Genomic DNA, 27,243 nt, shown 5'->3' on the forward strand with positions numbered 1-27,243 from the left:
TACTAGAGATTTCAGTAATTAATGTCAACCAATCTTTTCATTTCAATTGTTTTTTATCATAAAATTCTTAAAAATGCATTTTAATTGTTTTTTTTTTTACATGAGACTAATATTATAGATAGTTAACAAGTTAATTATTGTATTTTAATTAAGAAACAAACTATGAACTCTTCTTTTGATTCTATATAAAATGATGAACTTGACCAAGGTATAACTGAATGAAAGAATAAATGAGTTTTTAAGTCATTCACTACCCTTTAACTTGTTAGACATGATGATAAAAAGTGTGGCTAGAAAAAAAAATAGTAAATCAATTTTATTAATTTATTAGCGGCATAATATCGGATCTATGAGTTGTCGTATAACCTATTAATGTTATAGATATTTTTTTCAAATAATATTTTTGTTATTTAATAATTAGATCGAAGAATTTAATTTTATCAGATAGATTATTTTTAAAGTGAAACATTATATTCATTCATAATATAAAGCAAAGTTTGTTCCGCTCAGAATAGAATAGAATAGATATAGCGAGACAGATGAATTTGATTTGTTACGATGAATTAAATACATTGCAGATGTTGAAGTTGTAAGAGTTTGACTTGGTCAGATCAGTGTGTTGTTGATAAGAAGGAGAAAAAACAAACTTGCTGTTTCATTTTAGTGATAGCATAAAGCGAACAACAAGAGATATGAGTATGGTTTTTTTGCTGGTAAAAGGTTACCAAGTTTGAAGGCAGAAATTTTTAACATTTAAAGCTGGCATAGGGTAATCTTTTTATACTGTTTTCACAATCTTATCCTTCAGTCTTGTATATTTTAAGAAGGGTTAAATATTTTACGGTTCTTTTAAATAAAATTTAAAATAAGTTGTTTTTAGAAATTTTGATTCAATTTATTTTTTTAATTTTAAAAATGCATAATTTTTTTTTTAATCAGATGTTGTTGACATTTCATATACTTTTCTCACATAATATTAACATATTCATAAAAAAAATATTTTAATTGAGATTTGGACTTGTTATTAAATTTTCTTTAAGAATTAAATATATTTTTTAATTTTTAAACTTTGACATAAATTAAAATTTATTCATGTTTTAAATTTTGATATAATTTGATTTTTAAATTTTAAAAAATAATAAATATAATTCTCTTAAAACAATTATCGTAAATATTTCTTTTTGTATGTTAAACAGAGGTTAGAATGTTGTTTGAGATTTGAGGAATGTATAACATTTGAAATGCTTCGGTTTAAATATCAGTCGAAAAGTTATTTAATATTTAAAAAAAAAAACTATCTTACGTATTATTTTTTAAATTTGAGTATCAAGATATATATGAAAACTTAAAATAATGATAGATTATAATTTCACATTTAAATTTAAAAACCACGAAGATATTTAACCTTTTATTTAGTTTTCAACATGAAAAGATGGTCGAAGACCACCTAACACAACTCAAAATTTGCATGGTGTAAGTGAAAAGCACTACCACAAACAATGCAATCTTAGGAGTCCCTTTCTTCTTCGCGCCTAACTACATCTTTGTGACGCTATTATTGGAGTTAGGAGTCGTAAGAATGAAGCAACACTGATTTCATTGGTGCAACCGAGCCAAATCAAATCTTGGATATCAATTAACATTAAATTTGGATTAGATTTGTCTACCATTTGTCCCTATCAAATACTAACACTTACTCCTTTTCAATTCATTCATTAATGCATCATAATCAAACCCAAATATATAATACTCCTTCCGATTCATATATAACAAATATTTGAGATATAAAGAATTAGATGACTTTTCAAAAGTGATCAATATAAAAAAGAAAAGTAAACCAATTTAATTGTTTATGAAAAAAATAAACCCTTGCATATCAATAACAAATGATCATAAATTCATTGAAAAATTAATTATAAATTTCCTCTTCAACAAATAAAATTATTCCATCATTCATTTTAGAAGGGGGTTCTCCATACACCAAACCTTCTCCTGTACCCTCAATAATTACCCTTTTGACTCTCTGTTTTCTTCACCTCCAAACCAATTGCCTCCTTCTCCTCCAACTTCTCTTTCTCCATCCTCTCCTCTTCCTCCTGCCCCTCCGGTGAAGGTCTCGCCTTCCTCATCGCCTCCTCCACCCACTTCCCCGCCCTCTCCATGGGCCTCCCCCAGCTCAACCTCCTTCGTCACACTACCTTCGACCCTCCCTCAGTGACATCAACGACAATCACATTTTTAATGTTAATTTTGTTTAGAAACAGATTTCGGAATCTGTTTCATATTTTTCTGAAACAGATTTCGATATCCGTTTCACAAATTTTAATACTTTTTTTTTGTGAAACGGATTTCAGAATCCGTTTCAGAAAAGTATGAAACGGATTCCGAAATCTATTTCACAAATTTTAATTTTTTTTTCTAGAAACAGATTTCGAAATCCGTTTCATACTTTTCTTAAACGGATTCCGAAATCTATTTCACAAATTTTAATGTTTTTGTTGTGAAACGGATTTCAGAATTCGTTTCATACATTTCTGAAACGGATTCTGAAATCCGTTTCACAAATTTTAATTTTTTTTTGAATCCGTTTCATACATTTCTGAAACGAATTTCAAAATCCGTTTCACAAATTTTAATTTTTCTTTGTGAAACGGATTTCAGAATCCGTTTCATACTTTTCTAAAACAGATTCCAAAATCTATTTCACAAAAAAACATGAAAATTTATGAAACAGATATCGAAATTCGTTTCATACTTTTGATTAGGGTAATTATTGGAGATAGAGAAGGTTTAGGAGTGAGAGAAGCCCCTTTTAGAAAAGGGAAATCCTCTCAAGGGGACGTTGGTATGTTTTTTTTTTCTCTTTCTAAAAGACCAGAAAACTTTTTTTGAAAACGGAAATAACTAAAAGTGAGGTCTAAATTTGTAATGTTAGGAAAGTTGTAAATTAATGTTTTTCCTTTTATTAGAGTCAACTACAAGCATTTATGCGAATTTTCTTCTACAAGTACAGAGAAGAAACACAAAACCAATTGATACACATCAACCTAGAATCTTCTCTCCAATTGCCTTTTCACGCAGGCTTATCCTAAAGTCTACACGTTCATCAATGCCGTCTTGTTATGCAATACGGTATCGCATCATTATCAATATCAGTATCATACTCCCTCATTTGGAGACAATACAGGAAACACGATTTTGAGTGAACAAGACCCAAGACCCAAGTGCATTTTTCTATCAGGACAATATAAAAAAATAAAATCACGAAAAATGAGAAATTATTGTTAGTACATTGGGATTCACCGTCCAAAAAGTTTATCAGAATAAAAATAACTAAAATTCTGATGAACGTAATCAACAAACCATTTGGGTATGCTAATACCACTGGAGGCTTATGATTGTTGCTTCCAGCAGGTTAATTTAAATTAGCCATTTAAGGACGCTGAAAAAAACTATGTCAGTTTCATAAACTTTGTTTGCAATGTTAAGCATGTACTAAACATAGAGCATCCATTTCCAAACTTTCCAAACATGCGCATACATATACATATACATATATATATATATATATATATATATATATATATAATATTTACATTGGTTTAACTTAACAGAGCAGGGTATCGCACACGTTTTACAAAACAGAGTTGTATCCGACACATACACCCACACGATATGGTTAAAGACAACGAGAAAAACAACGTTTGGACTTTTACAGTGAACAAATTGAAGAGACAGACAGAGTTTGCTCACTGAGGTTGTCTTGTGAAGGGTTCAGTCGGTGCCGTCGATTTCAACGACCCTGATGTTCCTACTAGACGGTGGGGGAAGCGGTTGGTGAACCTTGGGAACGGTTACAACCAGAACCCCGTGACGCATGTTGGCTTTGAGTTGTTCGAGGTTCGCGTTGTCGGGGATCTTGAACCTGGTCGTGAAGTTCCCACTCTCCACGCTCACTTGGAGCACCCTCTCGTCTTGGAGCTCCACCAGCACGTCTTCGTTGGTGAAGCCGGGAAGCGCCACCTCCCACAGGTGTGCTCTGGGTGTCTCCCTCCAGTCCACACGCGTCTTCACCGACGACCCGGATCCGAATTCGAAACCGGGGAAGAAGTTGGAGATGGATGGAGGGAGAGGAAAATCGAGGAACGGATCCCACTGAGCCAAGAGATTGAAGGCGTTTCCCTCGTCCTGGTTCATCGGAACAATCGACATCTTCCACCACTCTCTCTGCTCAAACCACACTCTTCTAGAACCTGCTTCTAATTAACACCTTTAACCTTTCTCTACCTTCTCCAACCTCGCACACTGTACAAATCCTTTCTCCTTTTTTTTATTCAAAGAGATAACTATAACGTTATTGGGCCGGGCTGACTAAAGCAATTGGGCCAACCAAATAATTAAACTTCATAGCTTTAGTATGTCATTCAATAAAATTTACCTATTAAAGTTAAATATATGAAGAGTCTAATTTTGCATATTTAAAAAAAATAAAAAAAATGAAAAATAAAAAACTATCTTTTTTTGCTTTGTGGATAAAAAAATGTTGCCGACATATTATTGGGGTGAGCACTTGTTTTGTCATATGTGACGGAAGGATTTGAAAGTAAATGATAGTAGCTGTTACGATCCTTGTTGTTATTATAAACTATGGTTCGGATCAGTGCGTGTCAACATGTTTCTTTTCTTTTGTCTGGAGAATGTCGTTGTGTGTTCAGTTAAGTGTTTTCTTCTTTGAGTATACTAACGTTTTACGTGTTTTGCATGTGTTGAAGAACTTGTAAATTGGTCGGTCATTGTATTATATATATGAAAACATTCTTATTTCTTTAAAATAACATTGTTAATACTGTCAAATGTGTGCATCGCGTCCACGACATACATTAACAATTCAATAGTTTATTTAAGCATAGAACACATAGCAATTAAAGTTTAAAAGTTTGGTCACTACGTGATCGAACAGCATTGAAACGCAATGGCGACTACAACTGCTATCACAATTTAAAACCTTATTATAATAATATTGGCTTGAGATTATAGTAAGAAGATCAATATTAAGTTATCCACAAAAAATTCTCATAAAAAAATGGGTATAAAGTTATACTCAAAACATTGTCAAGAACACGTATTTTACTCCTATTACATCATTTAATGAGAGAATAAATTAAATATTTTAATAAAAATATTGTATTAATTATTTTTGAATCAAATATGTTTTTGATTTTTTAACTTTGCACGAAGATTGAAAGTAGTAACTCTCTAAAATTTTGGTCCAATTTAGTTATTTAACCTTAAAAATGCACGGATTTAGTCTTTTTAATCCAATTTTATTTAGTTTATTTGACTTTTCAAACACGTTTTATGATAGTTTCTTAATTAATATGAAAACAAAATTATCAAACAGTATAAACAACTCAAATACTATCATAAAATACGTTTGAAATGTCAAATAAACTTAACAAATTTTGCTTAAAATAATTAAACTCTGACATATCTAAAGTTGATAAACTAAATTAGACAAAATTTTTAAAAAATGAATAATTTCAATTTTTACCAGAAATTAAAGGATAAAAATATGTTTAACACATCATTCTTTTACATATGCACAACTTGCATAAATATTCCTAGTTATATTTTTTAATAATAAAACAGAATTAAGTTTATCATAATATCAGGTTTAACTGTTTTTAAGAAATCATTATTCCCAGATATCAAATATTTCAAGATTTTAGTTCAATACTAGACTTCTTCAAATTAAACATTAACCAATTCTAATAATCAATGATATAAAAATTGATGTTAGATCACACACGTGTAGAGTCTGAACACGTGTATTACATTTCGTTTTTAAGAAGACAATTTTAGAAATTGGATAAAGAAAAACGTTTTGGCTTACGTGATCAAAATCCTACTGTTGTGAAATGGAACAAATAGTAAATAATCTCTTTTTTTTTTCGGAAATATGGTGATAATATATTGTTTATTTTAATTTAGATTAAATGAGTCTAAATTATTATTAGTGTTGGAAATCGAGTTTAAATTTCACATTAAATAAAAATAATAAAATTGAGTATCATGTAAGAACGAAGACTCATAAATCCATTATCTTACTGTTTTGAGTTGGGTGTGATGATAATCTCTTATATTGATTGGACTCATATTTGACTGGTATTGTATCTCCCTTATTTTATTCATGTTTCTTACGAAATTATTATTAAAAAGACTCTTTCCCTATATATCTTCAGGATGATTATTTTTCATTATTTAAGAATGACAATAAATAATGTGAATTGATGAGTTTTTTCAAACTATTAAGTTTAAAAATCAAATTTACTATTAGATAAACTTAAATATGTGAGTAGTTGCATATAATAATAAGATGTTATATTAATTATGTTAGGGGATTGCAAAGGTTAAGAGTGATTTTAGTAATGATTATGACATGTAAGTTCATTAGTTATGATTTGGTAGTAGTTGTATTCAATGTTTGTAGTTGAAGGGTCGTGAAAAAAAAGGATCTAGGCTTAAATATACATTTGGTCCCTATTTTTGTCAAAATTATTCAATTTGGTCCATATTTTCGTTGTTTGGTCAATTTGGTCCTCATTTTTGTAAAATTGCATTCAATCGAGTCCTTTTGACAAACAATGTTAAAATTGTTAGCGGCACAGTGACACAGTGAAACTGTTTGAATTACGTGTCAAATTTTTTAATATATGATGACACACGTTGACATAGTGTTTCGTTAGTTATATTTTAGGAAAATAAAAGAAAATAAATCACGTAAAAAGATAAAACATAGTTAAGTAAAAAAAATTAAAAAGTTTGAATTGAGGGTTTACTGCAGTGAGAGTTATCCTTGAGTGAAAAACTGAAATTGGGCATTCGAGTGGTCGAGAGATAGGGAAAAATTAGGGTTGGTGAGAAAGGAAAAAATTAAGGTTCTTAGGTGGTGGAGGTTCTTATTCATCAATTAAGATTTGCGAAGAGAGGAAATTGAGCTTGGAGAATAATTTGTAATTGAAAATTGGAGATTACGCTTTGAGATTGCGCTTGGAGGTTGTCATTCTATAACTAGTTTATGTATTATTCAAAACAAGTAATATTAAAGAGTATTCATCAAGAAAGACTTGTTGTTAACATTTATACTCTCTATATGAGTTCATAAATGAAAATATGTTTCTTTATTACGGGAATAGAGTGAATAAGCATGTTCTTAATCGGACAAAAACATTTATTCTTTATTTTATCATCATTATTCTCTTATTATTATGAAAGATAAATTAGAATTTGTATTCACTTATATTATGAAATTATTTTATGATATGAAAGTTTTTTCAAAGATGAGGGGTTTACATTTGAACTGTCTTGGTGTTGCAAGCATACATATGCATGGTTTGTACATCACATGCCTTTCTTGATTTATACTTTGGTATGAAAAGCTACCGGTGTTTTTACCATTTGTATTAATTTGCATTAATAACATGGCATGTCCTATGTCCTTCCCTTTCAATGACAAAGACTCAAATTTCACCACACTCGCGTCAAACCAAGACATCATTGGTATTACACATGCCTCTGTACTTTTTTCTCCACACTCTCATTTACCTCACTATCAATTCCTGCATCCACACCTTTCACAAAACTTCCCACCTTTTCATAGTTTTTACTCATAAATCCTATGTCCATCAAATCAAACTATTCTTGTGTAAACCTGTTACATCTCTGGATTTTACACAGCTTTATATATCAAACTTTACATTTTCATTTATACCGATTGTCACCTTATACATTTATGTATCCACAACTCCAACTTATAATCATTACTTTTAAAGCAATTTTATGAAAAAAAATCTATCTACTCGATCATATTTATACGAATAAATAACATGAGCTGTTTTTATGATGTGAACACGTGGGTTTGGATCTGTGAAAAAAACAACAGAGATTCCTTTTTCCTAGACTAATCCGAAAGGTGCAGGATTTTGTTCAGAGGCATGTTGGAGATTTCTGTGGCAAATCCGAGAGGTGAAATCTTGGGAAGTTTTATTAAAAACTGTGAATGATGCAGAGGGTTGCTTGCAAGGTAGTTTTGTTTATTGTGTGAATGATGCGTGGGAGTGAGAGGTGGAAAGTGATGAAGAAAAGAGGTTTTGATGGAAGATTTTTTGCTTAACCATGTAGGGGTGTGTCTCCCCAAAGAGGTGCATTATTAGTGGAGGTGTTAAAAGAAAAATAAGGGACCATTGGTGTCAAATGTTCCACCACTTATCAACAATTATGAGAAATGTTATAGCTGGATCAGGATGTCCTGTCCAGATAAAAATAAAGCACAATGCCTTTTCTCCACCAATTAATAATGCTCACTAATTATTATTTTAATTGCCATATAAATAAATATCTATTATTAAATACCTCTTTGTTTAATTCCTGTAAATATATATAATTTTGTAATTGATGATCTTATTTTACATATTTGATAGGTTATATTTTTATGGCATATGGGTCATGATTATAATCATTGAGAGATTATGGTTGATATATAAATATATATATATATATATATATATATATATATAACATTAGTATTACCATATAAGACATTCAACACAATTTTTATTTCAAAATATTAAGACAATAGTGTTATTGATCTTTATTCTTATACAGTGTTTAACTTTGTCTACTATATTTAATGTAATATTTTTAACTCACACTTTGATTATTTCTAACAATGTTTGAGAAGAAATATCATACACCGCACACAACATTTATCAAACACTGATCTGATTTCACATAAAACAATTAATATAAAATCTTAAAACAATAAATTTATAAATAACTTTTTAAATAGTATTTACTTTTTTCATTTATATATTTTCAATGAATACCAAAGTTAGAATCTCACACGTGATTCTCATCAATGATAAACTGAAAAAAAAAAATTGTGCATGAAAGTGACATAATGACTAGTTTTAACTGAATCATGTCTTAATTAACTATCATAATCCATCGAGAATCAGCAACCAAAGCCAACAAAAGAAAACTACGGCCACTTCTGTCTCATTGGAGACACAACACTTTCGTTTGCTTTCACAATTTATAAATTATTAGTGGAAATATGGTTTTTTTTTTCAAAATAAAATAAAACTCACGAGCTAGATAAAGTTAAACAGGATATGAGATCAAACAGTGTAATACGTAAAAGAAAATTTTAGACTTCTTCTTTTATTTAGTCTATAAAAACGGAATTGATGTTAAATAAAACTTTATAAACTAAAACGTAGTATTTGAAATTGAAAACATTTTAAAATGAGTTTATTTATGATAGTCAAGTGATTAAGGTAGTTCAAGAAATTCTTTTAACTTGATTTGCAATGCAGTGTTTTACCTCTGCATAAATGATTATATAGTTTATTTCAGTTGAACTGCTTTCGAGATAAAATTAGTTTTATTTAAATTTAATTTAACCATTTTTCGGACCTTAATTACTTAGTAATAAATAGCTAGAGATAAAGAAAAAGATATTTTATAACTTGGGTCAAATCAAAGTGGTTCTGTCTTCGGAGTTTGGTGGTACATCAACGATGTCTTGAAAAACAAAATGTTCTCGTGTATAATATATATATATATATATATATATATATATATATATATATATATATATATATATATTAAATAAACATAATACATTATTAATAAATTCAATATATTTCGAATATTAATTTCATTGAACAGGATAACAATGAGATGTTTGATAATAGTGTGAAATTGTCTAATATAAATAATACTGTATATAATAAATAAATAATAATAACAATAAAAATTAAAAATTTTATAATAAATACACATCTATCTTATAAATTAATTTTATACAATTAAATTAGATTTAAAATTATTCTTAAAATAATATTATAATCATGTCTGTTCTATAAATTTGATATTTGTTAACTTTATTATTTCATATAATCGTATTTTTTATTAAATTACCCGTTAATATTTAATTTAATAATAATAATTCACTTCTTAACAATAATGATATTATTATTTTGATATCTACGAAAATAAATCTTCACACTTCAAGATTTAGGAATCGAAAGAGATAATGTATATCGTTTTCTCTTTGTTTAATTATATGTTTATTAAGAGATAAGTAACTCTAAAACGAATATTATACTATATATTGTGATTGATTTTAATAATATTATTTTTAAAAACTTAAATTTAAAATATTAATATTCTCATAAAAAATAGTTAAAGTCACTATTATATTTTAATCTTTTATGTAAATGATTTGTTTATTTTACACTCAAAATTGTTTAAAAATAAATATTTAAATTATTTTTTCTAATTACCTATCCGGTTATTCAAAGGATATTTGTAGAACAATTCCACGATTTTTTTATACACGTGAGTATTAATATCTGCAAATGTTTCTATATTTTATTTTATTTTTTAATTTGAAATTAAATTATTTTTTTAAAAACAAATTTAAATAAGATGCACTACAATATAAAAATTAAAAAAAATCAATATTTTATAAAATAATTTCAATTTCATACTCTAGATAAAAGATAAAATATATAAAATGAAATTTTAAACGATTATTTCATAATACTTTTATTTTGGTTATTTAAATTTTAAAAAAAAGCCTTAAATATTCATTAATAATAATAGATATCCACGCATTAAATATCATGATAATGTCGTAAAAATACTCATATTCATTATACTTTAGTATATATATTTTATATCTACACATATTTTAACTTTATATATCATATTTGTCATCTACACATGAGTGAGGTGACTTAACAAATTGGGGAGGGAGATACTCAAGTTATTAATTAAAAAATTATTAATATGTGTAATCAAAATTTAAATATGAATTTGCCATTTATGATAATTTTTAATTTAACGATGTTGTAACGTTTAAAAAATGTGCATCGATAGATCATCTAGTAGGTAATTGCCATTATTAATTATAGCTTTACAAAATTCATTGATATTTAGATTGAATATTAACTTGTTTGGACTCTTTTATTGAAAACAGAGATGTTTTAATTAGGGATGTTTAATTAACCACATGCTATAATTATAAAGACCACACTAAAAGCATAATATAAATTGATAAGAAATATAACGTCACTAATCAAATTAATGAAACTTCTCAATCCTTGTGACACTACTGTATATAAGACAGGGGAATGTTGAAAGTGACTACATAATTATTAGGGCAACAATAAATGTACCTAAGTATCTGTAATAAGATATAATGGGTTATGCAACTAATGTTTTTACTTTGATGGTGACCCTTACATTCTCATTTTTATCTATAAGACATTAATATTGTGATAATACTTATACTTAATTTTACATTCCCTTTCAAAATTTTGATATATCCTTTTCCATGTTTTTTCAAATAAAATATATAAAATATAAAAAATTCCATATCGTTTATATTCATCAAGAGAAAAAAATAAAATCTACATTACGTCAATTTTTGAATTTTATAAATAAAAATATAATAAACCAGATTATAGTAAAAGTGATCAATTAAATATCTATCTTGAAAAAGTTGTCATGGTAAAAGAATAATAAAAATACCAGTAGTTAATAATGGTTAAATCCTTTACAATGTAAGAGGGAGTTTAGAATAAAATCCATTATTAACATATGTGTTAATTTCATTAAAAATAAATAAAAAATAACTATGTTAAATATAACTGTATTTCTATTGTTTTTAATAAAGTTAGTTGGTAACTTTGCATCCTTTAAAAGTAATTAGACGTAAATTGATAAAACTGTTAATAATAAAAAAGTTATTATTTTTTATTTTAAGAATTAAATATTAGACATCCAAGTTTAAGACTTTATTGGTTAGAATCAGTTAGTTTAAGAAAATGATTGTTAAAACACAAACAATGTATGCTTGTAGTGATACATAAGTTTTAAATCTTGGTGATGTCCTTTAAATGTGAAACAACTACGATGGTCCATATAAATGTTACTTTATAAATAAATTATTTATAAAGTAACATTAATTTAAGATCAGTAACCGGTTTAACTAAATTGTAAAATTAACTTTAAATTTTTATAAAAAAATTCAAAATCTGATAAAAAAAAGTTACACAAAAAAAGAAGTGTATAGTAAATCATTAAATCAACGAAAATGGTTGATATAGTATCATTTAATTTTTTAATAAAATAAAATAAACTTAAAATATTTTTATTTTCTAAATATAATCATGTTATTGATAACATCAATGTCTATCACTAAATTTTTACTTAAATATTAGGTTTAATATAGGTCTCTTATACATTTTTTCTAATATAAATAAATTATAAATAATTTAATTATTTTCATTAAAAATCTCTTGGATAATAAAAGAATCATCACTTATATAAATAATAATAAATATTTTCCTTTATATCAAACAATTTTATTATTCAATAAATTTGAATTAAAAAAATTACTTACCATCTTTCATAAATTATCATAAATTATAATGTTGTTTAATATTTATTACAAAAATAAAACTCATACCGTAAATTAATATTATTTTTGTCATTCAATTGATATTGAAACTAAAACAGGACCAAGTTTCTAAGGCATAGTTAAAGAGTGAATTTGCTTGATATATTTTTGAAAAAACTATTTATTGTACTTTTTAACTGTTTGTTTAATTTATAATATAATTAACAATAACTTATTTTATAAGTTATTTGGAGAAGTTTACCAGAGTAAATTTGGGTAAAATTGTTTTCAAAAGTACATAGGGATATATCAAATAAAAAGTATTGATTATAGTGATTATTCATGTTTTATAAGAATGACTTATATTTTATTATTTTAATTTAACATGAAACCCATCTTGTAGAAGAGTTTTTTTTTTTTTATATGTATGGTTGTGTTGTGTCTGCATCCAAAAGGAAGAAACCTTAAAAAGTAAAAATGTTAGAGACTAATAATAATGAAAATAATAATTGAAAAGGGTAAAAGCAAGGAAGTGCAAAGGTGTGTGAGAAGAAAGGAGGAATGATGAAGAGAAGAGGTGACTGATATCATTGATTCACTGCAGCAGCAGGAGCAGCACCACCGCAGCAAACACTCACCAAAGAAAAAATAAAACCTTTGGATCCCAAAAAACCCATTTTTTTTCCCACCCAACTTTCTCTCTTCCCAAACACAGCTTTCTCCTTTCTTTTATCCCTTCCATGCCACACTCCTCTTAAATTCCCCTTTTTTAATTTTATCTTTCTTCTCTCTAACCCCTTCTTCTTCTTCTCTTCTTCTTCTTCTTCTTCCATTAAACTGACACATCAAGAGTTGTAAGAGTTGTTGCTGTTGCTGTTGTTCTTATTCTCTCTCTTGCTCTCACTGTTGCTGTGATTGCACTCTCTCCGATGGGAGCTCGTTGCTCTAAATTCTCTCTCTGCTGGTGGCCTTCCCATGTCAAATCAAACCTCCATGATTTATCTGATAATGGTGACTTTGCTTTTCCACTTCACTGGGGACACACTAAAACAAAACCAAGGAGGTATTTTTAATTTTAATGCTAACTTTATTTTTGTTTTTGATTTGTGGGTACAGATGATGATGAGAAGAAGAATGAGAAGGATCCTTGGGGAGGGTTCAGTGAGTACAGTTTGGATCAGCTCAGAGTTGCCACCTCAGGATTCTCACCAGACAACATTGTCTCGGAACACGGTGAGAAAGCTCCAAATGTTGTCTACAAAGGGAGGCTTGAGGACGATAGGACGGTGGCTGTGAAGCGCTTCAATAAGTCTGCTTGGCCTGATTCTCGACAATTCCTAGTTCGTGCCACTGCTTCTGATTTTTGCTTTTTTTTTTGCCCAGTGTGGTGTGAGTGGAATTTTATGTCTGATTTTGGTGTCTTGTTTGGTTGGACCTTTCAGGAGGAGGCACGTGCTGTGGGGCAGCTCAGGAATGAAAGATTGGCTAACTTGGTTGGGTGTTGCTGCGAGGGAGAAGAGAGATTGCTTGTTGCAGAGTTCATGCCCAATGAAACTCTCTCTAAACACCTTTTTCATTGTGAGTTTTCCGTTTATTTTATCTTTTATATGTTTTATATTTATTCTGCAATCAACGGAAGAGAAGATCTAATCTTGATGTCACTTAGTTAAACCCCTTTTGCATTTTCAATATTTTGCTTTAGAAGCTACATCAAGATTAAAATTTGAGTGATGTCTTCTCTGAAATCTGACTCATTTCGTGACTTGAATGAACTGCTCTGGCAGGGGAAGCCCAGCCTATGAAATGGGCAATGAGGCTGAGGGTGGCCTTGTATTTAGCTCAAGCTTTGGAATACTGCAGGAGTAAAGGAAGAGCATTGTACCATGATCTTAATGCTTATAGAATTTTGTTTGATCAGGTGCTTCATCTTTTAACCTCTTTTTGTTCCTCTTTCGTTATGTTTTGACAACTTATGTGGTACCATTGGTGGACAGGAAGGCAACCCTAGACTCTCTTGTTTTGGACTCATGAAAAACAGTAGGGATGGCAGAAGCTATAGTACAAATTTAGCCTTCACACCTCCAGAGTACTTGAGAACAGGTAATATAGCCTTTTCGTTGTTAATATTGTATTATTTGGGGCTAAAGGACCTTTTTGTTAATTTCGTGCCTTCTGGTTTTTCCTATGGTTTTTCAAATGTGGCAGGAAGGATCACTGCTGAAAGTGTAGTTTACAGTTTTGGTACCCTATTGCTTGATCTTCTCAGTGGAAAGCATATCCCACCGAGTCATGTACATTCCCTCTTTCCAATTTCGTGTTCATTTTAATTTAAGGTGGCATTGTGTTTATAGTAAACTTTGACCTTTACAATGTCAGCTCTTTACGGTTGGATTTTACCAGATTTGCAGTAACATCATTTTTGGTTTGGTTTAAAATGATTATATTCTATATGGTGTTTCATAAATAAAGAGGTATATTAACTAACCCCTTTACATGCAGGCACTTGATCTTATACGAGGCAAAAATTTTCTGTTGCTGATGGACTCATGTTTGGAAGGTCATTTTTCAAATGATGATGGGACTGAGTTAGTGAGATTAGCTTCGCGTTGTTTGCAATATGAACCTCGTGAGAGACCAAATGTTAAATCGCTTGTGACTGCTCTCACCCCTCTTCAGAAAGAAACTTCGGTATGCCCTTCTTCTTCCCTCCTGCTTTTCTTTTTTTGTCAAGTTATTCTATCAATTCAATCAAGGATCAAAATTTACTTGGCTGATATTTATATATCAATGAAGGCATTTGGAATCGTAGCAATGTATTTGGTTTGAAGCTTGTGGTACTTTGCAGGTACCGTCATATGTTTTGATGGGCATACCAGATCGGAGCCTGTCATCAAAGGAAACAGTTTCATTAACACCTTTTGGTGACGCTTGTTCCAGAAGAGATCTGACTGCAGTACATGAGATTTTGGATAAAGTGGGCTACAAGGATGATGAAGATGTTGCTAATGAGGTAATTCATAGGTTCTGTTTCTTTCTCTGCTTAGACTTTTATTCAGCGAGTATAGGGGCCCTCCATTTTTGTCTACACAATTTTGAAACCTGCTTGATGCAGATCTAGTTGTTTGACATTGGTCATGGGTAACTACAGACATCGCGTTGTAAACCTTTCATATCCATGACAGTTTCCCTTTTGCATTTCTTCATTCTAATGCCATCTTCTGGTTCTGGTTCTGCTTTTCCAATGCCACCATTTTAGAGAAACAAATTCTGTAGTATGACAAACAGATTCTGGTTTTGGTTCTTCTTTTCCAATGCCACCATTTTAGAGAAACAAATTCTGTAGTATGACAAACAAATTCTGGATTTGGTTCTGCTTTTCCAATGCCACCACTTTAGAAGAACAAATTCTGTAGTATGACAAACGAAGTGTTTTTTGCTAATTCTTTTGTAGTTCATAGCAGAGCTGGACCTCCCTTGTATAATGGATTTGTATTTTGTCTACTTTCATGTTGTCACAGCTTTCCTTTCAAATGTGGACAAATCAAATACAAGATACTCTAAATTCTAAGAAGCAAGGCGATTCTGCTTTCCATGCTAGAGACTTCTCTACAGCCATTGACTGCTATACACAAGTAAGTCAGCTAGAAATGCAAGACTAATGATTACTCTGTTAATGAAGTATTTACTGGCATATCTACCAACAGTTGCTTTTCTAGATTGAATGTTTTGGCTATTACAATTTTGGTACTATAAAGGAGGGTACTTTGGATTCATCCAAAACCTTGGAAAATTAATGTTTGGGGCAATTTAAAATCATACTGTACATCTTCAAAGTTGCAAGAAGAGGGAGGTTCATCTATAGTTGATGGATATGCATGCCAACTTTCTTTTTGCTAGACCGAGTTTCAGTATTCTTGTTCTGTGTGTAGTTCATCGATGGTGGAACCATGGTATCACCTACCGTGTATGCCAGACGCTGCTTATGCTATCTGATGAATGACATGGCTCAAGAGGCACTTGGAGATGCCATGCATGCTCAATCAATATCTCCAACCTGGCCCACTGCATACTATCTTCAAGCAGCTGCTCTCTTCAGCCTTGGCATGGACAATGATGCACAGGAAAGTCTTAAAGATGGAACAACACTGGAAACCAGGAAGTATAGAAACTGAAACTGTATAGTCTTTTTCTCTCTTCTACTTCCTCTCATTGATCAAGCGAAATTTTTACATATCACTGTTAGTTGTATGTAATTTATATATGCTTTTTAGACTCCAACCATGACTCTATGGCCTCCCTGCATTCTCTTGTATTTTTGGTCCAATGATGTGAATCTCATTGCTCACGTTCTCCTTAAAGATGTCCTATTTTCAATCTAAATACTTAACAAATTCACGAACAAGTAAATATTAGTATTTGATTCACCCCATCACCCACTATTCGTAATTTGTCAGTAACTAGTAACCAGCACACTACATACTGGTATATTTTTATCTGATATGATGTCTAATGATGAATAATTGTATAACTTGGATTATATATACCATATTTCTCAGAAGTTTCAAACAAGGTGATGGCTCATTTTAGTTTTCACACTTTCACCCAAGATCATTCTCTATTCACACGGGTGATTTGAGCTTGTAGCAGAATTATGCATCAGAACTAAAATGTTTTTTATTATGAAATCAGTAACATTCTAATAAACATAGCTCAACACAAAAAATGTTTTGGTGGTAGATTAGTATATATTAGTCCATTCAGAACACATTTAAAAACAATAGAGAATTGTAGCACGAAGAAAGCATTATATTACTATGATAATAATATATATGAAACATTATCCACTCGCCTTAACAGAAGTTATGATTAGAAAATTGAAGAATAAAATTGACGAAGGGTAACTAATCTCCCTTTCTAAACCAAAAGAAAGACCTTGCTAAGTATTCGATTAACCCTACGCTCAAGCATGTAGTATCTAGCTATAAACACGAAAAAATAAGGCTCGAGTTTCAAAGCTTTTCTACTATGTTGGACACATTATCATGAATGTGAGAAACAAAACAGGTGCACATGATAGCCCTGCTGAAGAACCATCAATTAAAAAAAAAAACTGTCTTGGTAATTGTGAAATAAACATACATTTTTTTCCTCCTTGACACAACATAAATCATGATACGAAATTAAAAGAAAAGTTCTTAGGATATCACTAAACAGTGTAACCTATAAACTGTTACATATCAATTATTGCCTGGGTTGGTTTATGATGCTCACTGGTTCAACAGGTTTCTGGTGTCTGTTAAATATACAATAATAGTTGAAGCTAAAATACAAATTCAGAAACAAAAAAAATGCGTGAAGAGATTCACTGTGCGAAGATGATAATAAGTATAGATTTTGAGTCAGACTATGACAAATGTATCAGCAGAGCACAAAGTCTGTAAAAGGAAAATTATTCAATGTCAGAGCCAACTGACAAACGCGAAAAAACATGTGAAGGATTCATGTAAGGCATTCCATATTGACCAACTGAACCAATTTTTGTCCCAGGGCCTATTTTTTCATATTTAATGTTGCTGAATTAGAAAAGAAAAAAAAAATATCACAAAAAAGGATGAATTACTAGAATCAAACCTCGCTTGTTACCTAAAGATGCAGATTTAATTCCTCAATCTCAAAATGGTGCAAGTCTTTTCTGAGAACCTTGAATCTCTACCTTCTCAGCCTATAAAATTCAGGTACCAAGAAAGGATTACAGAAATAGATAAAATTAAGCGTTTTCGGTTCTGAAATGAACCCTATTGGGCCGTATTATAAGGCCATCATGCTAACATGTTTGGGGCACCCCAAATGATTTCTCCCAAAAAGTTTTTAATTTCTACTTTCCGAAAGAGTTTTTATTTTCTACTTTGCCTTCCACAGTAAAAGTAAACAGTAAATTTTCTTTCTCCACTATTTTATACATCAGCCCACCTTTGCACTCCAAATAAATGTCATTAATGTCGAGGTCTGATTCAGGATTTTGAATTGCGGATGTTGATATCTGATTCACGCGTTTTGAAATAATGTTGATGATGTGGATTTGGTAACTCAACCATTGCGAATGTCGACATGTGGTTTAGGATGTTGTATTGTGGAGGTCAACATCTGGTTCACACATTTTGATATAATGTTTACGGATATGGTTTGCTAACTCAACAATTACGGATATCGACATCTGAGTCACGCATTTTGAATATCTGACTACAGATGTGGATTCTGAACTACAGCATTACGGATGTCGACATCCGGTTGAGAGATTTCAGAACGGATGTCGACATCCGATTTCCTTTTTTTTCAATTCTTGATTTGTGTAATTTTAACAATTTTTTGAAAAATGTTTCTTATAAATTAAAAATAATAAATATTAATATTATATACTTAAAAATATTTATATAAATTAATATAACATAAATTATATTTTATTTGTTTAATTTTTTATTTAATAAAAATGATTAAATATTTAAATTTACATAAATTAAAAAAATAACATAATTTTACAAATGTTAAACAAATGTGGAAATATGGTTAACATTTAAAAAATATTTTTTTAGAATTAAAATTAATAAATTTTAATATAATAATTTTTTTAATATTTATATGAATTAATATAAAGTAAATTATATTTTATTTATTTAACTATTTCTTTAATAAAAAATATTAAATATTTAAATTAATAAAAATTAAAATAATAAAATAATTTTATATACATTAACCGGATTTGATATCTGGTTAACAAATTTTAAAAAAATATTTTTTAAAACTAAGTATTAAATATTGATATATATTTTTTATATATTTATATAAATTAATGTAAAATGAATTATATTTAATTTATATAAATTTAAATTTAATTAAAAACATTAAATATTTAAATTAATATAAATTAAAAAATTAACATAAGTTTTCATATGTTAACCGGATGTTATAATCCGATTAACACTTTAAAAAAAATAATATTTATAATTTTAAAGTTATAAATATTAAAATATTAAAATATGAATAAACTTTAAAAAGATAAAAATGAAAGATTCAAATTCAATGTAAATTGAAGAATAAAAAATGAAAAAATAAGTATATATATATATATATATATATATATATATATATATATATATATAATACATATTTTTATATACCGATAACATTCTATATATATATAAATATAAAAGTAGATTTTAATATCATATATATATATATATATATATTTAATTTATTTCATTTTTTTGTTAAAATAGTAAGTTTTAAAATTTATTTTTTTCAGAGTTTTATTTATCTTTTATATATTATATAAAAGTAAATTGAAAAGTTGAAAGAAAAATAAAGTTTAAGAAAATTAATTGTAAAAATAAAAGAAAAAAAACTTTATACATATATATTGAATATATATATATATATATATATATATATATATATATATATATATATATATATATATATATATAAATGAATGTCGACATCCGATAAAAAAAAATTAAAATTTCAAATTTTGATATTTGATATTTGAGTGAGAGAGAAAAATTAGTTATTTTAAATGAAGGATAAAATGAGAATTTAATTTTCTTTTTAAATACAAATAAGTAACTGGATGTACAGAAAGAAGTTCCCACCATGTTTTGATCAAAACATAATGGGCTATCTGTGTCGCTTTTTATTTTATTGATGTATTATTTAAATAAAATAATTTATAAGCATCTGTGCAGAAAGAAATTATTTGTAACTAATGTGAGAACCCTTTCTGCCACCACTTCACCAAAACACAGAATCCACTCCCTCTCTCTAACACCCCTTCTTCCCTTACTCTTTCTCTGCCTTCTCTCCACCAAATTCACCCTAAATTTTGCTGCATAGGCTTAATCCTCTTCCCTGTTGCAGAATTTGGGGTTGAAGCAAGATCAGAGTCACTTCTCTCAAGCTGAGTCTCCCTTTTCCTACGCGTAAGTTAACTTGTATCCCCCCTCACATTCCGATTTTCGAATTCTAAGAAATTCCAGCATTTTGGATGATAGTAGAACCTGTTCTCACCATTTGCAATTAAAATTCAGTGCTTTAGGTTGGAGTTGAGGTATTCTCTTTGGTTGAGGAGTCAATCCTAGTGGAAATTCCAAAGGTAAGGGGAGTCAACGAACTTTTACCCAATTCAGTTAGATTATGTCTTGGTCAGTCTGAATTGCATGTATAATTAGTCGATTGATGATTTAATTGCGTGATGATTGTTTGTTGATGATTTGGGGATGAATCCATACTCCTGCATGTAAGAACATGCTTGAAAACTGATATTCTCGCCTGGGCGAGTGACTCTCGCCTGAGCGAGACTATTAAGGAAAGTACCCCTGTTCTTGCGCGAAGTCTCGCCTAGGCGAGCTGGAGTCGCCTAAGCGAGAGTTGCTCTCGTCTGAGCGAACCAGCCTAGCCTGAGCGAGAGTTCGCCCAGGTTTTAAATTTTTGCCACTGTTAGAGCCTCGCCTAGGCGAGGTGGACTCGCCTGAGCGAGACGGTCTCTAGCCTAGGCCGGATTTTCTAGCTTGGGCGAGGGTTCCTACATTGGATGGCTTGGGATTCTGTTTTAATGAGGGAATTGATATAAAGTGTTGTAATTATGTGTAGATGCTATCCTGTATGCTTGAAATGTGCTATAAACTTAGTAAAAATTTATGATCTGTGAAAGATGAGAAATTGGGTCATGATGGAGTTTCAAGGGAAATTCATAAGAGTTGTTAGTGTGTGTAAGAACATGAGGAATCCGTATTGGTTGGTATCCTGAAACTCCAATAATCATTCACGCTCACGTAGAGTAGAATGGATTATGTCGTGAGGAGTAGCAGGAGATCCTAGTCTTTGGACTCGATAGAGCCTTAGACGCGAAGGGGATTTACTCTGTGAGAGGTTGGGTGATAACCCCTTGTGTCCAAACTCTGCAGAGTTTGGAAACCTTCACAGGTGCAAGCCACCAAGAGCTCCAATGTCGCTTACACAATCCGGATATCGAGTCTAGAATTTTATGTATAATTGCGGCACGTTTGTGATTGATGTTTTAAATATGAATTGTATGTTTTTCCCTCAAATATCAGTTTACTCACCCTGATTGTTCATGTTTGCTTCCTTTATGTTTCTCCTTGCCATGATCACCCACTGTTGGTGTGAGCAGGGCCGAGTCCAGTTGATGATGTTCCTCCCTCTAGCAGGAGCTGAGTGATCGATGAGTAGTTCCGTGGTAGGGCGCATGGAGTAGACGCCATGTGGTTTTGGGATGTTTTAGTTTGTATTTAAATACCTATGTCCTTCATCACAAATTTACAGGATACGTTTTTGGATGACTGTATCAACTGTGTATTCCCTAATGCTGTTTTCTTTACTATCTGCTGTGATTAATCATAATATAATGTTTTATTTGATAGTGTGAAAAACTATTAAATGGGATGTTACAACTAATATTTTAATTATCAAAAAAAAAATAATATTTTAGTGTACTTTAAAAACATAATGTATGATTAGTTATATTGATTTTTTTCTTAAATTTAAAATTTTCAATTAAATTTCTGTTAAATATTATTTTACTTACTAGATATTCAAAATATAAATTAAATTGCTCAATTAAATAATTTTTATTTTTTTAATTAAAATATATTACTCGCATTTTGTTTCGTCATTTTACTTCTTATTGTCTTCAAGTTATTTATATATAGAAAATAATATTGCATTTATAATTAGAAAATAATATTGAAATCGATGTAAAACTACAACTAACTTTTATTATTTCAATATTATTTTACATTAATTACAAAACTTCATATGTTTTTACAACACATAAAAGAAGAAAGACAACAAGACAAAATAATAATCATATTATTCAATTGATAAAGAAATTAAATGATTGAATTAAAAAATACAAAAACTTTGAATATTCAATATTTCGAAATTTCTTAACAAAAACCCAATTAAAAATAAACGAAGAATTTATGATAGAATTGAAACTTATTTAAGCTTAAATTTATTATACTCTTACAATTAATGCTACGTTTCGATGCTTAATTTTGTTTGATTGATGTCTTTAATTCACAACATAAATTTTAATAAAATTACATAGACATGGTTTTTTCAAACATCATTTTATTTCTATAAGTATTAAAATATAATTTAGAAATAAATATAAATATGAAAATTCAAAGGAAGTTCTTGCCGTAATTAAGTATACTAAAAAATGTAGTTTGGGATGGATGATTGAGATGCACTTTAAAATAATAGAGAGAATATTAAAAATATTCAATTGAGAACATATTTATTCTTATGACATAGAAGTATATTATTTTTAATTTATATATAAATATAAAAAAAACTCTCCAAAATATAAAAGGTTAAAGATTAATATAGCTTAGTTGTAAAAATAGTATATTTGCTATAATACCTCCTTTCTTTTATGAATTCATTTTCCAATTTTTTTGTGTGATTGAATTAGAAATCCAACGCAACTAAAGTGTTTTTATTCATGTTGATTCACGCTCAATGTAAGAGCAACAAGTTTATATTCTCACGTTCCGGAAAAAGTGAAATATAGAATTCTTTTTGTGATTTTCTAAAAGGACTTTGCTTTAATATTAGTCAACTTTCTTGACCAATGATCATTTGAACACATAACATTGAACTATTTTATTTAACATCAATAATCCGTTAATATTATCATATTATTATAATATAATTGTTAAACAGGCACTTTAATTATCCAATTTATTATATTTTCTGTTTCTTTTTTTAAGTGTCACTTCTTTATAAAAAGAAATACCTTATTTTTAAGTGTCATTAAAATAATACAATTAGGAGATAAATATAAAGAAAAATAATTAATAAAATAAATAAAGAAGACAAGCTTTGTGAATGAAACTTATTGTTTATATGTTTTTCTTATTCGGTATATTTCTTTATGTTCTGCACTTATTCTGAAGCTCAAACACAGCATTTCAAATAATCCACCAGGCACACTGAAAGTATATCAAAACTATGATGATGGGTTGGTGCTGTCACTGTTAGCTCCTAATCATCTTCCAGGGTCCTGATCCAGTTCCAACCCTGCAACAACGTGATTCACTTTAATTCATCAATGTTGTAAGAATAGGAAAACTAAGAAGAAGAAAAAATAACAAGTGAATTATTACCTCAGAATGCCCACAATTGCTCTAAGAGCCATATAGATTGTTAAAGCAACCCAAATTCCTATGAAACCGCCAACAGATGATAAAAAAAGCAGACAAATTATGCTGGAAATTGCCACCACAACCTGTGAAAGTGAAAAGAAGATCATAACGAGGAAAAAAAAATCAGTTTCTATTCTAGCGATTCTTTGGTTCATACTTACTTAATACCATACAATAGTATGAAACAGTTTTGAATATTGAACCTGCATTGTTTATAAGAAGTAGTGCATTACAATCTATTGTAACATGAAAGAAAAATACCCAATACCCACCAAAGAAATGGCTGAATATGCAAAATCAGATGCCCCGAAGTTGATTCCATCAAATACAAATGCCAAAGCGTTGAGGGGTTGAGTGGCTGCTACAAACTGATCAAGATAATCATTATGAATTTGAGTTTCACCGTTTTGGAGCTGAAAAGATAAGGTAGTGATTTGAGCTTAAGTTACCGGGATTCCAATTCTGATGAGGTGAAGGACATGAACATCTCTGGTAAATAGTTTAGCTCCAAGAAGCAGTCCTATTCCAAGAATGAATGCAAGAGCAAACCCCAGAACCAAACCCAGCTGCAGTACAATTGCTTGTTAAATTGCAGGTAATCAATTTCTGGCACAAAGATAGGGAAATATTTTCACATTGTGAAGAACCTGTAATACTCGATATGCAGTTGCTTCGGCCTTCTCATAGTCCTTGTTTGCAAATGCACCTGCAAGAATAGCCTGAAAAAAGCATGATATCATAATAGAAGTTATGAAGGTTTTGTTATGAAAGAAACATGCATGATCAATGGACGGTGTGGTTGTGTCTAACCTGTGCAGCAACAGCGAGACCGTCAGCAAGAAGGGACACTGCTAACCAAATCTGCAGACAGACTTGAAATGCAGCCATGGATGTTGGTCCCTTGCGTGCAGCTAATGATGCTGCCAGTGTCACACAGAATGTCACAGCAATTACTCTTACAAATAGCAGAAAACCTGGATGACAAAAATGGAAACAGGAAAGCACAAATGTAGTGTCAAACATTTAATAGTAAAAGAGTCAACTTGAATGCAAAAGGAAAGATAAGAGTAAGGTAGAAAGAAATCTCAGAAGCAACAAATAATTGTACATGCCATTCCCTTTTCAAGGTTTTGGTCTGGCAAAATAAATCATTACCATTTTTAAGGAATCGATGAAATTGTAAATGCTTGATGCTTGGTGGTATAAGATCAACTTTTTCCATCAAGCACCACAGGAGTATAAGTGACATTAGGTACCTAAATTCCCAGATAATTAGAAAATAAGAGATGACTTAGGCCAAAAGGTGTTTGCAGATTCATCCATATTTGAGTAGCAGTTTAATCAGTGCGATGAAATAAGACTTACTGAGATATGACATGAGCAATAGCTGCACCACTGACCCCCAACCGAAAAACAAATATGAATAAAGGATCAAGTGCTACATTGGTCAAATCTCCTGCCACTAGACCACATAAGAGAAAGAGTCATTAGAATCAGATAACAGAAAGATATTGCTATTGCTACACTCAAAAATGTAACAATACAATTCTGTTAAGGCATACATGTGGCATATAAAGGTGTTCTAGTGTCTTTAAATCCTCGGAAGATTCCCTGCATTGCTAAAGAGAGAAGAACAGCAGGAGCACCAAGGGACCTCAATGTCAGGTACTTATGTGCATGGTGTAGCATAAGAGAGTCCTGTATAAATATTATGTACTAATTAGCAACTACTGAAAAACTAAAAGAAACATTCTCAATATTTCAATGAAGCACTTACTGAGGTTACTCCCATGAAGTTCAATAAAGGTTTTGCAGCAGATATGAGGAACACTGTTTGGATGATGCCAAGAATGCCACCGATTAGTAATGCTGAAGAAGCAGAAGGGATTTGCCTTCTCTTATGCTCAAACTTAGCTATATTACAGTCAATAGCAGTCAAATCTGAAAAAAGAAGGGTTAAAATGTGCCATGTATAAAACATTTTTTCTTCTGTGCAGCAATAACACGTCACTCCAGAAGATACCTATGTTAAGTGGTATTAGTTCTTTTATTTCAGCATCCATAATTGGAGCTGCCTCCAACCATTCATTCTTCTCTACTTCTTGAGGAGTGTCTCCAGAAAGGGTATCTTCCTCTGCCACAAAAGAGGTAGTGACACTGACAAGTGGGAATATTGCAATTCTTGATATCTGATTGAAGAGTGCTATGGCCACCCCTACAGCTGCAAGCTCCACTGGACCTGTAGGTATGAACCAATAATTCAACAATAGATAGCCATGTCTGTGCTGAGCTCAAAGCTGGTAAAGTAGAAGAAAAATACCTATTTGACCAATAAATGCTGTGTCAACCAGTGAAGCAACAGGGTCAGCTATCAAAGCCAGTGCTGAAGGCAATGCAATTGATAATATTTCACAACCAAGACTGTCATATTTGAAAACTAGTCTGCATTGAGATGAAAATCAGAAACTGCATCAGAACTAGGAGTGTAACAGAACAACTATTTAGAATGACAAACTAAAATCAGAACTGTGTATTTTTTTGAATGAACAGACTAAACATTTTGCCGAAAGTTTTGGCTTTTTCTGGAAAACAAAAGAAGATACTTTCCTTGTACACAAGGGGAAAAGAAGGAGAAAGATATAAAAACAAAAGCAGATAGAATAAAAGGAAACAAAAAGATACAAGAAATATAATTTTTCCAACCATTAATAACAATTTATGTATCTAAAAATGGTCACTCCATTCGTTTAGATTTTCTAAATTAAGGTACATAAATTATTTGAACTGGGAGAGAACTTCTCAAAAAAAGTATCTAAATTTACTCATTTGAAATGCTATTAAATCCTACCTAGCATCTTTAAAGAAACTGAAAATTGGAGCTCTCCTCTTATTTTCTGGTGCATAAACGCTATCTTTGTCAGCCATCTTATCTACGGTGCCAAACGTGCTTCTCAAGAAATCACTGAACAAAAGTAGCAGAGAAATTCAGGTCATAAAAAAGATACGTAGAAATGCAGTGTCATTTTAGTTTTCTGTTGGGGTTGCTTGATGTGATGTCAGAATTAAGGTGGTTTCTGCATAGCAAAACGGTTTAAAAAGAGAAGTGTTACCTATCTCACTTTCAGAGGAAGTTCAAACGAAATTTCCTCTGAAACAGCTTTAAACTAAGAAACCTGAGAGTGAAAGCAATTGCTTTTCAGATTCTATTTGCTAAAACAACATCAATGTTATCATTGAAATATATGTTCCCATCATTAACTCCACAACAGAATTTTGATGCGAACATGGGTAGGAAGAGTAGGAGAAGAAGAAAGAGAATGAACTCCTGAACAGAACAAAAACGTTTGAAGTGCATAGGTGGCAGTAACACCAAAGATAGAACAAAACCGCAGAAGAAAATCACTACCCTTTTGAGGAAAAAAACGAAAGAGAGAGGACAGTGACACAACCACGTTCCCCAGCAAAGCTTCCGTGATTCTTTTACTTTTGGTATCTAAAAAGTTTATACTGAGAATTCACACACACACACACCCTTTTATAATGTCA

At 30.3% G+C, this 27,243-nt stretch overlaps 3 protein-coding genes and 1 long non-coding RNA gene across 6 annotated transcripts; 2 read left to right on the plus strand and 2 right to left on the minus strand.

The window, feature by feature from the left end:
• Nucleotides 1–3,601: 3,601 nt before the first annotated feature.
• On the minus strand, nt 3,602–4,315 carry LOC114170529 (18.5 kDa class I heat shock protein-like). The gene has a single exon (XM_028056025.2). The coding sequence runs from the start codon at nt 4,210–4,212 to the stop codon at nt 3,775–3,777; it is 438 nt and encodes a 145-aa protein (XP_027911826.1). The 5' UTR covers nt 4,213–4,315; the 3' UTR covers nt 3,602–3,774.
• Nucleotides 4,316–13,001: 8,686 nt separating this feature from the next.
• LOC114170647 (serine/threonine-protein kinase BSK5) lies at nt 13,002–16,830 on the plus strand. Its single transcript, XM_028056170.2, has 10 exons — nt 13,002–13,483; nt 13,589–13,812; nt 13,915–14,050; nt 14,257–14,390; nt 14,467–14,572; nt 14,678–14,763; nt 14,972–15,160; nt 15,318–15,482; nt 15,991–16,104; nt 16,402–16,830. The coding sequence occupies exons 1-10, from the start codon at nt 13,402–13,404 to the stop codon at nt 16,642–16,644; spliced, it is 1,479 nt and encodes a 492-aa protein (XP_027911971.2). The 5' UTR covers nt 13,002–13,401; the 3' UTR covers nt 16,645–16,830.
• Nucleotides 16,831–20,226: 3,396 nt separating this feature from the next.
• Nucleotides 20,227–21,901, plus strand: LOC114168263 (uncharacterized). Its single transcript, XR_003600649.2, has 3 exons — nt 20,227–20,445; nt 20,554–20,618; nt 21,657–21,901. It is a non-coding gene; the product is annotated as an uncharacterized LOC114168263 (long non-coding RNA).
• Nucleotides 21,902–23,327: 1,426 nt separating this feature from the next.
• LOC114169032 (protein DETOXIFICATION 42-like) lies at nt 23,328–27,243 on the minus strand. Of its 3 annotated transcripts, XM_028054045.2 has the most exons (15): nt 27,104–27,238; nt 26,808–26,870; nt 26,546–26,659; nt 26,018–26,139; nt 25,721–25,936; nt 25,475–25,638; nt 25,260–25,395; nt 25,063–25,159; nt 24,853–24,953; nt 24,508–24,671; nt 24,345–24,416; nt 24,147–24,263; nt 23,970–24,065; nt 23,659–23,780; nt 23,328–23,572 (listed from the first exon to the last, which is right to left on the minus strand). In XM_028054045.2, the coding sequence occupies exons 3-15, from the start codon at nt 26,620–26,622 to the stop codon at nt 23,530–23,532; spliced, it is 1,527 nt and encodes a 508-aa protein (XP_027909846.1). In that variant the 5' UTR covers nt 26,623–26,659; nt 26,808–26,870; nt 27,104–27,238; the 3' UTR covers nt 23,328–23,529. The 3 variants fall into 3 exon arrangements, with proteins under 3 accessions (XP_027909846.1, XP_027909847.1, XP_027909845.1); XM_028054046.2 differs by lacking the exon at nt 26,808–26,870 and having other exon boundaries at nt 27,104–27,243; XM_028054044.2 differs by lacking the exon at nt 27,104–27,238 and having other exon boundaries at nt 26,808–27,081.

The sequence above is a fragment of the Vigna unguiculata genome, chromosome 11 (assembly GCF_037176805.1).
Source record: "Vigna unguiculata cultivar grain cowpea cultivar isolate G323 ecotype 2 chromosome 11, ASM3717680v1, whole genome shotgun sequence".
In the NCBI taxonomy this organism is placed as follows: Eukaryota; Viridiplantae; Streptophyta; class Magnoliopsida; order Fabales; family Fabaceae; genus Vigna; species Vigna unguiculata.